The 18,004-nt window shown below is 35.4% G+C and overlaps 1 protein-coding gene across 1 annotated transcript in view; it reads right to left on the minus strand.

The window, feature by feature from the left end:
• Nucleotides 1-254: 254 nt before the first annotated feature.
• The window catches only part of MMRN1 (multimerin 1), a 90,378-nt gene continuing 72,628 nt past the window's right edge, over nt 255-18,004 (minus strand). The window contains exons 7-9 of the mRNA XM_077142864.1: nt 15,062-17,050; nt 2,361-2,513; nt 255-1,088 (exon numbers count right to left, since the gene is read on the minus strand). Coding sequence (XP_076998979.1) covers nt 667-1,088; nt 2,361-2,513; nt 15,062-17,050 — 2,564 coding nt within the window. The 3' untranslated portion in view covers nt 255-666. The remainder of the gene's footprint in view (nt 1,089-2,360; nt 2,514-15,061; nt 17,051-18,004) is intronic.

The following is an 18,004-nucleotide window of genomic DNA, read 5'->3' on the forward strand; positions in this document are numbered from 1 at the left end:
TAAAATTGTTAAGCATACTTCACATTTCTAATTCAACTTTCTAAATTTTGATAACAAAGGAAAATTTTAATGTATCAAATTTAATATATAAAACATCAACTCAACAGCAAAGAAGTAAAAATCGCAGTTAAATAAAGCACTCAGTTTTTAAGTAATTTATTTGAATATGTGACTTGAAGAACTGTATATTATTTAAATGCACAGGAATAACCAAATTAAATGTTTTAAAGAAAAAACTACTGTAACTGACAATATTGGGTGATTACCATTTTATTAGGCTACTTTACATTGAAATGACTTAAAGTTACACTAATAAATGCACTTCGTTTTCTGTACCACTAAATCTTTTTAGGAGCAGAACTCTAACTTATACAGACTATCCAAAAGGTACTCAAAGAATTTTATAAAATACATGAACTTCGGTGGGCCATGGTGGCTCGGCAGGCAGCATTCTCGCCTGCCATGCCGGACCCGGGTTTGATTCCCGGTGCCTACCCATGCAAAAAAAAAAAAAAAAAAGCCATGAACTTACAGCTTCACTCAGATTTTTAAATTGAGTTTCATTTCATGTACAAAAAACAAAAAACAGAGCAGATGTGCATATAAAGATAAATAAAAACACCTACTGTTTCTCAATAAAGGTGGTAGTCGGTCTTTCCTAGTAACTTATGTACGGTATAACAAGTAACCACTAAATGTAGTAACAGGGGGAAATCTGGCTGGAATTGTTCCTTTTACAAGTCGCAACCACACTTCCTGCCCATAATTTAATTCTAATAAGGCATCCCCTGTCAAAACCCTATCACAGTGTATTTCACTGTTAATATTTTCAGACTCAAATGCCAGCTTGTCTGCTCCGTCAACCACTAAAAATCCAGAGATATGAGCACTAAATGACTCAATGGTATACTTGAAGACATACACCCCAAGATACGGGATTCTGAATTTTCCTGTTCTTGGTGTATATGAAGCTCCATAATTGACATCCAAATTATTAAATAGGATGGGACCAGGTATCGTCATTCCATATGTATGAGATGCAAAAAATGCCACCATCGGCGCGTATCTATAAGATCCTTTGGAAAAATCTGTTAGAGAAAAAAAAATGGAAAGAGTTAATCCTCACTTCTGTATCTTATATTGTTTTTCCTTGTATCTTTTTTTTTTTTTTTTACTTTCTTGTGCCTTTATCCTTCTTTCAGCTATAAAAAGTCTTATTAAAAGCAGAAAGGTCATCCATCAGATTTAATAAGGACATACATGCCAGGATGCCCACCTTTTCTCTTGGCTCAAATTACTCGAGCCTGAGACTCAGTTTCTCCGTTTATATCAGGAGAGAATGAAAGTGACACTGATACCTCTGTCATAGGAATGCCTCAAAGATAAATTTGCATGTTTCTTTGCTCTTCCCAGAGATAAAGGAATTCAAAGCACTCTGTGATTATTATGGTACGCAGAATGTTTTAAAGCCCCTTGCAGGAATTGAGGCTGACATGATGTGGAAACAATTTTTCCAGTACCTTGTCAAACAGTTTCTAGAGGCTAAAATGGAAACCAAATGAAGTCATATGCACCGCAGAGAAGAAGACAAAAGCAATTTTCTATGTAATTAATGCAAAATGCATTTACAAAGGCTGATATTTTAAAATAGACTAAAAAACCCGCTTTTCACTATGCAGCATATTGTTAAGAAAGGTCTGGATTGCAAATGTTTTTTGCTGCCATTAAGAATAACATTTTAAATGCTGCACATATTTTCTTGTTTTATAAAAATCAGGAATGGTGCACTTTTGAAGTAAATCTAAAGCAACCAATACTCAGGAAACCAAACGGACAAAAAAAGGCATCTCGTCTAACTCAATACATTTGAGCACTTTTTAACTGCCCTCACCGAGTCAAAATGGCACTATTAGCTTAACCTTCAAGGAAGTCATGCTGCTGAGCCCTTATTAAAGCCTCATTAAAATGACCATATCTGACACAGATTGAAAGTATATTTCCCTCACAGCTTGTTTGGGGAGAAATTTATACCAATCATATATAAATATCTGTACTTTCGTTTAAGATACATGAGCCAGAAAAAGAAAAAGGAGGGGAAGTAGGATTTTCAACACACTGTGCCTTGTATACCAATATTGCAGATATCAACAAGTACATGTAAATATGAATTTAACTGACAAAAACACATTCCTACTTGTAAATGAGCATTTCACATGATTCAGTAGGTTTCAGAAGTAAAAGGAATTAATCCTTAAATGAATCCAGATTAAGCAGGTTTAAATATTTATTCATGCATATTTTCAAAAGCTGTTCCTGCTTATGACATTGAGCATAGCCAAGGATACATGTACTTTTCTTACCTGGAGCTACAGCATTTTCTTCCACGAGCTTTACAGTGCAATTGCTACCTGCAAAAGGATGCCGACAAGCACAGGTGAAGCTGGTTCTTCCATTTATACACGTGCCCCCGTTCTGGCATGGGGATTTACTGCAGCCTGAATACTCCTCTGTTGCTGAAAAAGAATCGAGATAAAAGAGGATAAGGTGATCTATTTTCCTGCTGTTCTCAAATCTTAGCTTGCCACAGAGTGGGGAGAACACGGAATTGGGAATCTGAATGGATTCCCAGGCCCAGGGTGCTGGCCAGTGAAGTCTCAGGAGCTCAGCAAATCCTTCAGCTCTTTGAGCTCCTTCCCTCTGGTGCGAAGTGGGGATAATCCTCTGATCCATTGCATTTGTTTCTATGAGAAAGTTTCGATTTGGTCAACTGTAGACCGGATTAGGAATACACAGATCCATGTATATTTGGAACTAACACGATAAAGGAACTATTTCATCATGGAACAAAAAATACATATATTCAATTATGGTTGACATTCGGATAGCCATTAAAAAACATAAATTCCATGTGTATAAAAATACTAAACATAAAAACAAGAGCAAAAAAAGCAATGATTCCATTATAATCAAATAAAGGTGAATATATTTATAGTTTGGAGAAAAGCTTACAAAATAAAACAAAAACCAGAAGCCATGAGGGAAAAATGTGACCAAGTTTAACCATCTAAAAACCAGACTCGTGCACTCTAAGCCACCATTATGAACACTTGTCAATAAGTGGCAGACTAGAAGAAACTATTTTCAACAGATAATAACAATCTGATGACTAATATCCATACTAATAAGTGACAGATTAGGATAAAAGATTTTCAACAGACATAGCAAACTGATAACTAATATCCATAATATACAAAGAACTCTGAAAAATTAAAAGCAAAAAACACCCCCTCTAAAAAGAAAACCAGAAAAAATGGTCAAAGAATATGGGTAGGCAAGTCAATAAACAAAAAATATGAGAACTTGCTAAACTTTTCAAAGCGAATCAAATCCAATGCTAATTGCTAATTAAAGAATAGTAAATTAAAACAAGAAATTATTTTTTACATCAACTGTCAACGTTTTAAAAGGTAGAAGATGTTCAGTCATGGTGACATGAAGGGAAATTGGCAGTTTTCACACAATGTTGATTAGAGTTTAAATTATCAGAATCTTTTAATAGGACAATTGGGCAATTTTTATCAGAATTTAAAAGTTCACTTTTTTTAAACCAGAAGTTTCTCCCAAGGTAAATATATACTACATTCATAGTTCCCTAGTGCGCAAAGATGTTCAGGGATGTTCTTTATGGAATCATTTGCATTAGTGAAAAATCGAAACACACCTAAATGACCATTGATATGAGACTTGTCAAAAAAATTACAATAGGTTCCTACGAAGGAATATTAGACAGCAGTTAAAGATTGAGGTAGAAATTCAACAACATATTTGGTTTATAGAAGATAGGCAATTACAGTTCACACAGTCTGAATAGAATAATTTTACTTATTTGGAAAACTTACTATGGTTATAAACATAAAGCATAATTAATAAATGTAGGAGAAAGGGGTTTGAAGAATGTACTTATGGCACAGTTACCACTATGTCGCCACCTAGTGCTTAAATAGTGTAAAGTTTACGGTTTACTCATTTTAAACTACGTGATTAATGATTTTTAAATTCGGGCTTCTTTGCTTTGTTTAATATTTTGTTCACGGAGTCAGACTAATAAATATTTCATATTCATTCTATTTCACATCTGCATAATTCAAATTCACATAAAATGTGACCAAACTGCATGCCTGTACTATTAGAAATTTTCAAAGAAATTACAATTCATATATTCTTATGTAATTAAAAAGTAATTTCAATAAATTCTATGTGATAACCTATAAACTAATTACCTCATTAAGAACTTTGTGAAAGATATTACGCGTATGCAAAACCTTTCAACAAATGCTTCAAACATCACACATTTCTTTTACATCATTGCTCTTTCTAACCTCTGGGAAGAGACTATTAAACTCTTTACCTTCGCTGTTAGCTGTTGTTGGGGAAGTCACGGACACCTGTGAAGGGGCCTATACCCTGCCCTCACCTCCCCCCACCTCCTTCTGGGGGAAGTCACAACACACAATAGATGAGCATCCTCAGACCCTCTGCTACCTCCACCTCCTTTCCTCTCCTGTGCCATTCCACAACCTGCGAAGATGTTAAGTCTGATTTAAAGGTCAGGCCAGACCTTAAACCTGGAGACTGGGAGCAAGCAGCCCCCAATACTTACCAGAACAAGAATTGCCAGTGGCAGGACCCCCTCTGTACTGAGATGGATGAAAACCACACGGGACCTGTGAGCTACCATCTACCAACTCCAACCCCCAGCAATTTGGCCACCACAGGAGACCAGTAGTAATCTGGCTACTTCCCCTGCTCTTTTGAATTCCTTGTGCCATGCAAATAACAGAGGGATTATCTGCCTTTTCTGAACTCTATACTGTGCAAGCAATAAAGGGATCATTTCCTGAGTTTCTGTTGTGACCTGAACCTATGCATCCCACGATGCAGCATTGTAGCAACTCACTTCACAGTTATCATTCTAAAACTAAACTCATTACTTACGCGCTTTCAAAGTGCCAGTGATTCTTCATTACCTATATAAGTGTAACTTCTGTTGTCATAGCACTGTCTTCATGTAATTTCACATTCTCTGAATCTAGCATAGAGATCTCCATACATGATAGGTGTTCAATTAAATTAACATGGGATTAGTTAGGAATGAACGAGGTACCTGTGCAGTGAAGTTGGGGAACAGTGAATTATTTATAAAACCTGGTCAGCCCTACAAATCCAATTTTCCAAGCTGGGAAAATGCCACTCTCATTTGTTGACTCACTCCTGCCCGTGAATCAGGGATCAAACCTATTCTAGGAAGGAGGAAATAAGAAACGCTAGAAATAATTTGACTTTGCATCACTAGTGGCCCTATTCTGATTCTACTAGACCAAGGTTTTTAACTTTAATTCATTGTGCAGGACAAGCTTTCCATTTTTCTCCTCCTTTTTTCACGTGTCTGATTACCTCCAGGATTGAGGTCTTGCCTTGCTCTCCTTTGAGTCATTTCAGACAATGCCCTCCGGCCCTTTTTTCCAGTTCCTCTGAAGTGTCCTTCATTTGGAGGGGGGTCCACTTCTGTCTAATTGGGCCTGGACCTTCTATTGCAATAGCAGAGGCAATAATGTCAATAGTCCCAAATTCCTGAGACCCTGCACTGTTTGTCTTTCAGCCATCTCGCCGGGTGCCGACTGATGATCTGTCTTTGATGCCTCACCCACTTCTCTACACCTTCTTCTGCTACGTGTGCTTTAAGTTCCTTTCTTTGTTTCTGTGCTGTTGTAGGTTTCTGTGGTCTCTGACAAAATCACCTCCATTACAGGATGTAAAATCAGGTCCGTGGCACTCAGTACTGGACATATTGCACTGATTGAGTCTGATCAGAGCAGGATACGGTGAGACAATTGCTAGTTACTCCTGTTGATATGGCCTTGCACACCTGCTCGTGTCACATAGGCACCAAATTGTCACTGATTACTTTTTTTGTTTTTGCTTTTTGTCATTGATTACTTTTGCATCTATGTCACACATAACATAGATTATGTCATATGTCATACATGCTCTGATATCACTGATGTTCTCCCAAATCTCATGTTTATTTAATTCATTTTAACATGAATTTGCAGTTATTATTGATGATAATTAAATTCCTTATTAGACTTGACATATCATCCCTGTTCTTAGAAGCCACTCATTATTTTAATTCTGTATGCAATGATTTAACAACCCCTTCCAACTTTACCTTTTCCAAATTTATGTTTTATGTCTTCTTCTAAGTCACTGACAAAAATATTTCCTCAGGACCAAGTACAGAGCCTTATAACAGACAACTAAAGACTGATTGGCACTGATTTATCAACTAAAACTATTTGTACTTTGGTATACCATTAGCTACAAATCTACTTTTGTACATCATTTAACTCATTATTTTTACCTCATTACTTAATATGTATCTGCACATATTAGTGCCCAATAGACTATTCTTGAATTAATAATAAAAATCAAACTCAGTTAAAGCATCATTTTATTTTACATTTTTCCTCATCTCTTCCAGGAAAGCTAATTACTTTAATTCTCTGAATTATTGTCTGATGGTAATTTTTCTTCTTTACCTTATTGTGCTCCTCTATAATTGCTCAAAGTCTTTCTTACTTCCCATTTAAAGTGTGAGCTTTCGTGAGGTCAGGCTTTGTTTCACTATAGCTTACCACATATAAAGAATGTTAAAATATTTTTTTAAATGATAAAAAAAACTAATGCATGAGTACATGACCACATTCTTGTCTAATATTTTATCCCTTCTCCAGTTATTCAAAAATTATATAAATTTTGACCCTATGATGTCACTGACATTTTTCTAAAGACATGAAATCATTTTAAGTAAACTTTTCCAACATTTTTCCTATCTGGGACTTCGAAAATATGTTAAAATCTCCCTAGCCCATTTATTATTATTATTATTATTATTGTTATTTGATGGAGTACAATGATAGTGGATGAAAAGCTGTACTACTTAACATTCTATTTTGTCCAAGTAGCATGACTAATTCTTCAAAATTCATTTTCCTGCTGTGTACCTAACTAAATCTTTTTTTTTTTCCTTCTTCTTGGAATATTTCATGTCTCAGATCTGGAATTTTTCAGACCCTAATATGTGCTCATGTTACATTTTTTCATTAATCCTGTAATCATATTTCATAAATTTTCATGTCAAGCTTGATCTGATTGGAGAGCTCCTCACCTTTTCAAAGCACTCTGACACTGCTAGCCTTCCTCATTCTTTATTATAACTATTTGTTTAATGTACGAGCTCCGTGAGAAGAGACTGTGTTACGCTGACCACTCTATCCATATAACCCTTGTCAGTGCTCAGTCAGAACTTGCTCAATAAGGATCTGATGAATAAATAAATGAAGGAATATGCTTGTATTGACTTATTCTACTTTATGTTTATCTGTATATATTTATAGTATACATAATTTTATGTAGAAAATAAATAATTTACTATAAATACATTATTATATGTTGGTTATATTGTATAGGCTATATTATATTATTTTATTATTTATTGTACTTTATATGTTTATTTTTATTGGCTACTTCTACATTTGCATCAAGGTCTTATTTTTCATTTCTTCATTTAAACAACAGAGTTGCAGAGGGTAGATCATTGATAGCTGCTGGTGACAGAATGAAGTTTCCAATAGGTTACTGAGGAAATCTATCATTTGGCCTCTGGGTCAGTTTTGCCACACACAGAGGAAAGAATTATACAAATGCATTATATGACTGTTTCCTAGATAATATACCCATACCACATTAGCACTTTTCTTTATCTTTTATTTGTATTCCAATACTTTTGAAGGTTCCTCGAAGATCCCTGGATTTCCCATATAGGTGTGTGGTAACTTGCATTATGTACCTCAACAAACAGTTCTTAACCAGCATTCTTGCAGGTATGAGGCCAATGTAAATACGACCTCTTGAAGAAGTGGACAACTGAAGCAGGGTGGACCTTACTGGAGGCCTTATAAAATGAACTGGGGAGTTGCTGAAGGGGTAAAAGGAGAGGACACCCCTGTGTAGCAGGAGGCAAAGACACAAGTCAAGACCCAAGGACTCCTGGCAGCTAGCACTCCAATACCCACAGATTTTGAGGAGAAAGCAAGCCTTCCCAATATCTTGAGTTTGGATCTCTTCCAGCCTCAAGAGCATGAGCCAATAAATTCCTCCTGTTAAACCAAAACCAGTTAGTGGTATTTGTGATAGCAGACTAGCAAAGTAAGACAAGGTGCATATATTTTCAATCTTTAGTTGAAAATGGTAATTTTGCCCTACCATTTATTAAAATTGTTTCCTTCAAGCAAGGTTTATATTTCCATTGCTCTAGAAATATTTCACATGCGCCTGTCCCAAAACTCCTAGACTACTCAAATATTTTTAATTTGGACTAAATTTTTACATTGTTGTTCTAAACCCTCATATTCTGTTCTTTGAAGCAGAGATTGATGCAAGTATTGCTTCCAACCATCTTTACTGCTTTATTTTCCCTTCAAGAAAGCTATCGGTATCATCCCATCCTCATTTTCATTCTTCTTTCTATAGCACATCTGTTTTTCTTGATGTATATTTTTTCTGGGATCTTTCCTCTTAACCTTTCAAATGTCATTTTAAATCAGATTTGATTATTATCAGCAGTCTTTGTCAAATGCATTAGCCCTATCTCACAAGATTTACTCTAAATCTTGCAATTAAACTACTATCTATTATCTTAAGTCATGACCTAGGAAATTAAATGTTTGTTATCTGATATTATCAACTGTCTGCTTTTCCTGTTTCATCCTTTTTTCTCTGGTCTTAACTTTCAACCCAAAAAGAGAATTTAAAACACTGTCTGGCAAACACATAAAGGATGCTATTCAGCATCATTAGTCATGAGGAAAATGCAAAAGAAAATCACAATGAACTACAACTGCACACTATTAAAATGGGTAGAATAAAAGATATTGACAATGCCAAGTACAGACAACAATGTGCAGCTGTTAGAATTCTCATATACTGCAAGTGAAAATACCAAATGTTTTGCCATTTCTTATGAAGTTAAACTTATACGTAGCTTACAACCCAGCTCTCGCACTTATGGCTAATTATTGAAGAGTAATGATAGCCTATGTTCAAATAAAAACCTATACGTTGGGGGGGCCATGGTGGCTCAGCAGGCAGAGTTCTCGCCTGCCATGCTGGAGACCCGGGTTCAGTTCTGGGTGCCTGCCCATGCAAAAAAAAAAGAAAGAAAAACCTGTACATGAATGTTCATGGCAGCTTTATCCAAGATAATAAAAAACGGGAAACAACCCAAATATCCTTCAACTGGTAAATAAAAAACAAACATCCATACAATGGACTACTCCTTAGTAATAAAAAGGAATATATGCAACAACATGGACAAATCTCAGACATATTTTACTAATCAAAAGAAAACAAACTCAAAAGCATACACACACTGTACTACTGCATTTATAAGATGTTATGCAAAGATAAAACTGTAAAGTGAAGAGAAGAGATCACCAGTAGTCAGGGACTGGAAATAGGGGCAGGATTTGCCTACAAAGGTGCATAAGGAAATGTGGGGAGGTGATGGAATTAAACCATATTTGGATTGCGGATTTCAAATCACTGAGTCAGCCCAGGCCTTTTGCTTGGTTTGTATGTTTTGGCTCTAGTGTTTATCCCTTACTAAGTATAATGCCCCACGAGTGACATCCCTGATCCTTGATTTCCATTTCATCTCTATGAACTTTCCTTGTTGATGTTCTCATTATGTTGCATCTAGATGATGGCAATCATCTTTTTAATGCAAATTTATTGAGATATATTCACACACCAAATAATCCATCCAAAGTATAAAATCGATGGCTCTCAATCAAGATAATCAACAAAATTGATGGCTCTCAGTATCATCATATAATTGTGCATTCATCACCATAATCAATTTGAGAACATTTTCATTTGCAGCAATCTTGAAACCACTGTACATGCCTCAAACAACACAGTATATTGCTGTGAAATACATTTTTCTAAATTTTGCTTTGCAAATATCATTGCTTGTTAAAATATTGTATTGTAACATTTTTAAATTTTCAGGCAAATTTTCCGGGCAGAGTTAAATTGTGCATGTGTACATTAAGTGTATATATACATGTAATACTCAGGTGCTTCCATAAGCTGTTTAGGGGACTGTCAATGGATACCCTTAGAAAAATTGGCAATATTTATAAAATTCTTCAAAATTATATGCAGGCTAACTCTGCAAATAAAATCATTACCCTCCCCTCATGTGGGACACGATATCCAATGGTGTGAGTCTCCCTAACAACGTGGGATATGACTCCCAGGGATCATCATGTCCCTGACACCATGTGGTGGGCAATGCCTACCTGACTGAAAGAGGGAAAGAAATGTAAAAAAATAAGGTATCAGTGGCTTGGAGATTTCAGATAGAGTCATAAGCTTCTAATGGAGGTTATATATGTTTCAGCTGAGATTATGCTAATTGCCATGGTATGCTAAGCCCCAACCAACAGTATCCTGTAAAGCCTAAAGAATACCCAGGACTCTATTGGAGACTCTACAGAAGTTTCACTCACTAAGTTTATTTTTCAGAAACTATAATCTCCAGATGGTTCCTATGCCAGATAAGCCCTGAAACCCAGAGATACAAGTCTCTCCAAGAATGTCAGTCAGTTATATCCCCCAATCGCACAATGTCAACACCCCTTTCCAAACTGAAGAAGTTAGAATGGTCATTGGCCAAATATCCCTGAAGATATGGAGAAGGAGCAAAGGAGAAGGAGGAGTTGTGATAGAGAAGATAGGATTTGACAAATGAAGATGACTACTGAATCATTATATTGGTATTTCTTTTTAATCTCCAGTGTCTTAGAGCAGCTAGAAGAAAATACCTGAAACTGTGGAACTGTAACCCATGCCATATTTTGAAATTTGTTCCATACCTACTTGTTAAAGTATATTGTGAAATTTATCACTTTTGCATATATGCTATATTTCACAATAAAAAATGTTAAAAAAAATATATGTAAGCTTTGAATCGTAATTTTTGTTTCTCTATTGGTGCAGTTTTAGTTAAAATGAAGACCCTCCCTAAAGGTCAACAATAGAGTACAGGTTAAATAAATTTTGGTACATTCTTTCACATAATGGAGGAGATGATGTAACATTTAGAGCATAAGATAGATGTCTTCAGTTTGATTCCCAGCTGAATATTGGTTAGCTCTGTAACTTTGAGTAAGTTATTTAAATTTTCTTGGCCACAGTATCCTCATCAGTAAAATAGGAATAAAAATGGTAACTCCTTCAGAGACTGTTTTGAAACTTAATGAATGTATACAAAATACCATATGCTTGGCAAATAGTACTAAAATACATGAAATGAATAGTTCTGGGGCAAAATACTTAATTTCATAGTAAATGCTCATGGTAAATTTTAATTATCATTATTATTATTGTATAAATGTATGATAAAGTAGAAAACTAACATTATTTTAGTGCTTACTATATGCCAGTCTATTTTATTCTTTGCACTTTTTAGAAGTTCCATATTTTCCATAACAAATACACATTCCTCATGGAATAGAAAAAAAAGTAAAAAAAAAAAACAAGCTTGAATATCCTTCTCACAGCTGCAGTATATGTACTCCCTGAGATGGACTTTATATTCCATTCAGATCTAGTTATTATTTTCCAAACATTTCCACCAACAGTTTTACCTCTGTTCTTTCATCATCATAAGTCCTCCTTCTACCTCCCTAGGACTCGTTGTTGTTTTTCTTTTTTTAAAGACTATAAGTTTTAAGCCACGTGCACCTTCCTGGTTCATCTTCTGGCCACCCTTTTTCTTCACTGATCTCCCTATCTCTCTCTCGCTCTCGTTCTGGCTCTTGCTCTTTCTTTCCCTCCCTCCCTTCTATTCTTTCTAAATATAGACAATCTCCAGGCTTCTATCTTCCGTTCTTTTCTTTCTCTTCTCCAGCTATTTAATTTACTTCAGTGTATCCAAGTATCAGTTCTGTATAAGTGATTTCCAACTTTTGTCCACAAGCCATCTTCTGGTTTCCTACATTTCTAATTGATTTTTGGACATATTTAAAAAAATAACAGATCTTTGTCCAATATACCACAGACTAAACTGTGTACATTTGTACCTCCTCCTTAATGCTCTATTTTCCTTACTATGTGATCACCTTCCCAATCACCAATGCTTTAAATGTTGGTATTACCTTTATTCTAAGAGTGTCCATTTTCAGTAGTTGCTTTCTACCAAGCATATGTTCACATTTAACTCACATTCTCAGCTTCCATTCTATTCTTGTTCTTACAACCTAGTTGACATCTTTACCTACTCATGCCTGGACTTTGTAACGATTTCTTAGCTAGTATGTCTGCAGAACTCAGGATAAATTTTAATAAAGAATATGCGTGATTGTCATGCGCCTGCTCAAAAATATTTAATTGCTCACTGTTACCAACAGAATGAATCTAAACATGCTATACTTGCTGCAGTGCAATTGGTTGGATGAATGAATGCCCAATCTAAGTTCACTTCTTCCATGAGTTTTGCCCAGATAGCCAGTTCTGATAAGTTTTTGAATGCTTACAGCACTCATTCAATTCTTGGTATATGCTACAGTACCATGTTTCTTTTCTTTCATTTGTAAAGTAAATTTATAATAACATTGGGCCCATAAGCAAGTTCAAAAAGTATGACAAAAACAAAAACATAACAATTAAAATGTCACATTGATCTACATGCTACAGTTTCTACTTATCAGCTTTTGCTATAACAAAAATTACAAAATTTTCCAAGCCAGGGCCTTGCTTTCCATTCCTTTATATCCCCAGTTCCTAGCAGGGTTCACTGTACTTTTCCAGCAAATGAAGTTTATCCTAATCATCTTATTTAATAATGCTGAAGTCTGCACCTACACACATCCCCTGGTACTGGGAAGGTACAGGGAGACTCCCCTTACCTTTCTCTACTTTTTATTTTATTCAAAATACTTATCACCTTTAACATACTATATAGCTAATCTATTTATTTATTATTTTTACCGTGACATTTTTTGTCGTTATTTTGCCTCTCTATACTGCTTGAATGCAAATTCTAAGGAGATATTTTTAACATTATGATATATTCACACATCTAGAACAGCAGCTGATCCCATTTGAAACTTAATTAATAGTTGGTGTGTTGAATGATTATTAATGAATATGATTTTCAAATAATAACTTTAAAGATATTTTATTTGGACCCTAAAAATCCTGCTCAAATGGGGTTTAGCACAACATTTTGAGATAATATTACACAGAACCAAAAAATAAATAAAAAAGATCTTGCGTCTTTATTGTACTTTTAATCTAGGACAGTGTTTTACAAACACCTTCTTATAGTAGATACGCAGTTTGACGTTTTCAAGCAAATTCATTAGTTTTTGATAAATGACTAAAGTCGCTGAGTTTAGGTTATATTTAAAGGGTAGTGTTGAAATGTCCTCAAGTTATTTCTACATCAGAGTATTCCCCCTTTCTGATTATTATGCAGATTATTATTTTTTATACCTTACACTTTACTTCTGCAAGACTGGAAAACACAATCAGAGACTGCTGTCCACAGAAGGTAGGCTCATCTTCTTACCTCTGCTTCTTCTCAATATGCTCTCGTGGCTTCTTTCTTTCCAAACACACTTTAAAGTTGCTGCTTCCCTGACTCTGCCACTACTTCCCCTGACTGATCTCACTCAAGCCCTGAGTTTGAACATCACTTTTACGCTGAAAACTCCAGGAACTAAATCTCCATGCAAATTTTAAATTTTAAGATGATTAAAATTACAAAGCCTACAAAAGAATTCTTACAGGAATGCTTACTGATAAAGCAGATGTATATGTCCGTTTCTACAATATACTGGCACAACAACAGGCAATAGCTATCACTGACTTCTTTAGTTCTCCAAGCAATGTGTGAAAGTTTATTGGAAATTCATTATCAATACTATACAAACTTGAGTTTAATGAATTTTTCTCCTAACAGTACACAGAAACCTAGGACCAAAATCAAGGTCTCTTGTCCCTCAGCTCACAATTCTTTCCACTACTCCTCAGTTTCTGCCAATTTTCCCTTCACAAGGTTTCTCACATTTGTTGCCTCTGTTTCTACTACCTCTACCTTAAATAGTTCCCTTACTTCTCTTACTGATATTCGTCCAGTGATGACTGAACAGGTATATCCCATTGTATCCCTAAGTTCATTCTCTACAGTCATGCTGTACACTACTGCTGTATTCATGCTTCTGAGTCACAGTTCTTTTCTTTTTTTTTTACATGGGCAGGCACTGGGAATCGAACCTGGGTCCTCTGGCAGGGCAGGCAAGCATTCTTGCCTGCTGAGCCACCGTGGCCCTCCCCTGAGTCACAGTTCTTATCACACTCAATCCTCTGCTCCAAATTTTTAAATACATTTCATTCTTTACCAAATCTTGTCTAAATGCCTTAGTCTTGTGGCCATGGCCCTCTGTGATCTACCCAAATCAAATTCCTGCTTACTTAAGCATTCATTCAATCAGACCATCATTCAACAGATATTTCTTGAGTGCCTTCTGCATACCAGACATTGTGCCAGGTTATGTCAAAGATGATTAAGACACAGTCCAGTCCTATTCATCAAGAAATTCATCATGTAAAACCTCTGTTTTTTAAACTATGTCTGCAAAGAAAAAAGTTCTACAAGGGCAAATCTGAGTGTTTTATAGAGGGCTGGTCAGAAAAAGCAAAAAAAAAAGCATGTATTTACATCAAAATTATTTGTTTTCTGGTGATGCCCAAAATTCATAGCATAGAAACAGATTCTAATAATACTTCAAAGATCTTTGCATTATTTGACTATAAACCCGAGTTCAAGTAACACATTTCACATTCTATGGTCTTGCTAAACTGTACAGATGTACTAAGCATCATTTAGATAAAAAGAGAGACGGTAAGCTATGGCTCAGGAATAGCTTACCAGGAAATACAGTGTTGTCCGTGTTTCTTTGTGTCCGGCCTATCACGCCAGTGGTAAAATTCCCTGTTGGTTTCTTAAGTGAATTAGGTTTCTTCAGCGATGATTTTCCTTGCTTCTGAGACTTGACAATATTTGCAAGATTGCCAGTTAATGATTGATCTATATACCAAGTTAAATTAGATAGGGCAGCTTGAGTCTTTATTTCAATTATTGATTCCACAAATTCTGTCAGACCTTTCTGAAGAAGCTGACCGTCTGGCAGGAAACCTTTTATCCAATGAGGTATGGTAGCATTCAGTTCTGAAATACTTGCAGTGGCATTATGACACATAGCTAATGCTTCATAGAGAGTTTTGTTAAGCAAAGAGAAGTTAATTGAAAGATGGATGGATTTCGTTTCCAGTGCCTTAAATCTGGAATTTAATACCTGCAGCTGCAGAGCCTGATCTCTCTGATTTGTAGGCACACTCCCCTTTTTTAGTGAGATATAATAAGGTATGAGGGTCTGGGTTAATTTAGACTCAATGTCTTGCAACCGAGTTCCATAATTTTCAGAAATCTTTGTGGCTGAGAGCATTTTTTCCTCCAAATGACTCATATTTTTCTGGTATTTTATCACTTGGGAAACAGTCTCATTTAACATTTGATAAATCTTTTGAAAGTTGAACTGACTTAGTTTCTCATCTTTAGGAATATCTGCAAGGGCCTTGGCTATTTGCAAAACAAAGTTATATCTCTGGTTGTCATTGACCAAAATCTGAATAGAATCATTCAAACGTTGAAATTGAGGAATGAAGGTCAAAATAGTTTCCATCTTTTGGGAACATTCATGATGGACCTCGGGATTTTGTCTTACACTTCTTAAAGTCTCTTTTAGCACATAATTGTCTTGAATAAAATCTATGGCATTGTTTATAATGGTCATTGTCATATTTAGGCCATCTTCCATTTCTAAGGCATATCCATTGATCCGCCTTTCTAAGGCATCACCACGACTCTGCACTTCCTTTCTAAGTGAGTTATGTCTTTTTGTAAGTTCTTTGATAATGAAATTTAGACTGTTGACAGCATTAACCAGATTTTCCACATTTGTCCTTGTAGCTATTGCTTCTTTGGGTAGTTCTTTTGTCATTGTCTGCCCCAATGATGCTCCCTGCTCAAGCAAGGGTTGCAGTATCTCCATATCATAAGTCAAACCTTGTAGCTGCTCAGTCATTTTATCCATCTTACTGTCCATTGGGAAGAGAACCTCAGCTAATGTTTGGTTTAAAATATGCACATTTTCTTCTGTCTCCTTAATTTGAAATTTAAATTCATTTCTGTACTTGGAAAATAAGACTTTGCATTCATTCCTAAAAGATGCTTTCTCCATTTCCAAAGTTATGGTGAGATTGTTAATTTTACTATCTTGGATGCGGAGATCATCCAACATTTGCAGCATCGTCAAACCCTGCTTCTTTATGTTTTCACGGAGAGTGGACATGTACTCAGTAACATTAGTGCTAACTGACTTAGCAGCTGGAACACTCTTCTGATTGGATACTTGTTCGGCTGATAAAAGCCGCTCATGGACTTCCTTCATTTTAGAAAGCGTCTGGTTGAGGGATTCATAATACAGAATGCTCCTTGAGTGTTCTTCTTCCAGAGCACCTTCTAAATGAGTCTGCTTTGCTTCTAGTTTCTTAATGGGCTTCTCACACGTGAAAGTCATTTCCTGCTTTACATTCGCAATGTCATTCTTTAGATTTAGTATATCAGTCAAAATGGGTTTATTTTCTTGCATTAAAAGAGACTTGTGCTGGACTGCTGTTAAAATCACAGATTTGTTAACCTGTCGAATCATTTGCTTAGTGTTTTCAAGGTCCTCTGACAGACTTGATAAAGTCTTGAATAGCTGAGCGATGGTCTCTTGCATGTCAGTCTGAAAAATTTTTAATTGTTCTCTTACTAGGTCCTTTATCAGACTGTTGATGCTTTTAGATTTTAGACCTAGGGAAAGAAATAATGAAAAACAACAATTGATATCAATTTTAATTATGTAAGAATTTAGATATCTCTACAGATAAAAAGTTTCAGATTAAACTGTAGACGTGATAATGAAAATACTTCTCAACTATGTTTATTTATGAAATTCCAAAAAACTTACTATAGTTCATGGAAGGTGATCACCTTCTTAACTGACAAGTACGAGAATAGAAATCAATTACAGAATAGAACACACCATAGCCATAAAATGGAGGTTGTCCAGACAGAAGACATGAAGGAGGAACCTCTGACTCCACTAATAGACCCTGTACTCAATAGTTCTAGGTCTATTCTTAGTCTTGTATGGAAGTACAGGGCTTTAGGTGTTCTATCTTAGTAAGTAATACCTGATGTGAGCTCGTAACTGTTATATTCATTTTCTCGTAATGAAGTTTTAGAGCTTGTGTTTTGAGCTTCTCAAAGCTATAAAAAATTACTGCAGAGAAGAAATTAATGAAATTCCCAAATCAGGAACAATATGAAGTTGTATTCACATGATTCAAAATGGTTTATAAGAACAATAAAATAATAATAATGAGAAGTTTTGGAATCACCAAACTAAGTACATTTCAATGAAAGCAGAGATTCAAGAGGTGCTTTGACTATCATATGACATCAATTCTTAACCAAAGAAAAGGGAAGAGTAAACTTGCGACTAATGAACACATGTTAGCATATCCAGTATTAGTATGTGTGGATTGATTCTAAGCCAGGATTTTGGTAAACTCTAAGAAGCAGCATTTTTTTTTTTAAGGAATACGAAAAGAATCCAGGACTATTCAGACCTCTTTAGAATACGAAATTAATATTTTAACACATAAGAAAAGTTGCATTCAAAACAGAAAACAGGAATAGATAAAACATGGTCAAGATCAAAGTTGCTAAACAAAAAAAAAAGGAAAATAAAATTTACTTCAC

Source organism: Tamandua tetradactyla, chromosome 24 (genome assembly GCF_023851605.1).
Source record: "Tamandua tetradactyla isolate mTamTet1 chromosome 24, mTamTet1.pri, whole genome shotgun sequence".
NCBI classification, from domain to species: domain Eukaryota; kingdom Metazoa; phylum Chordata; class Mammalia; order Pilosa; family Myrmecophagidae; genus Tamandua; species Tamandua tetradactyla.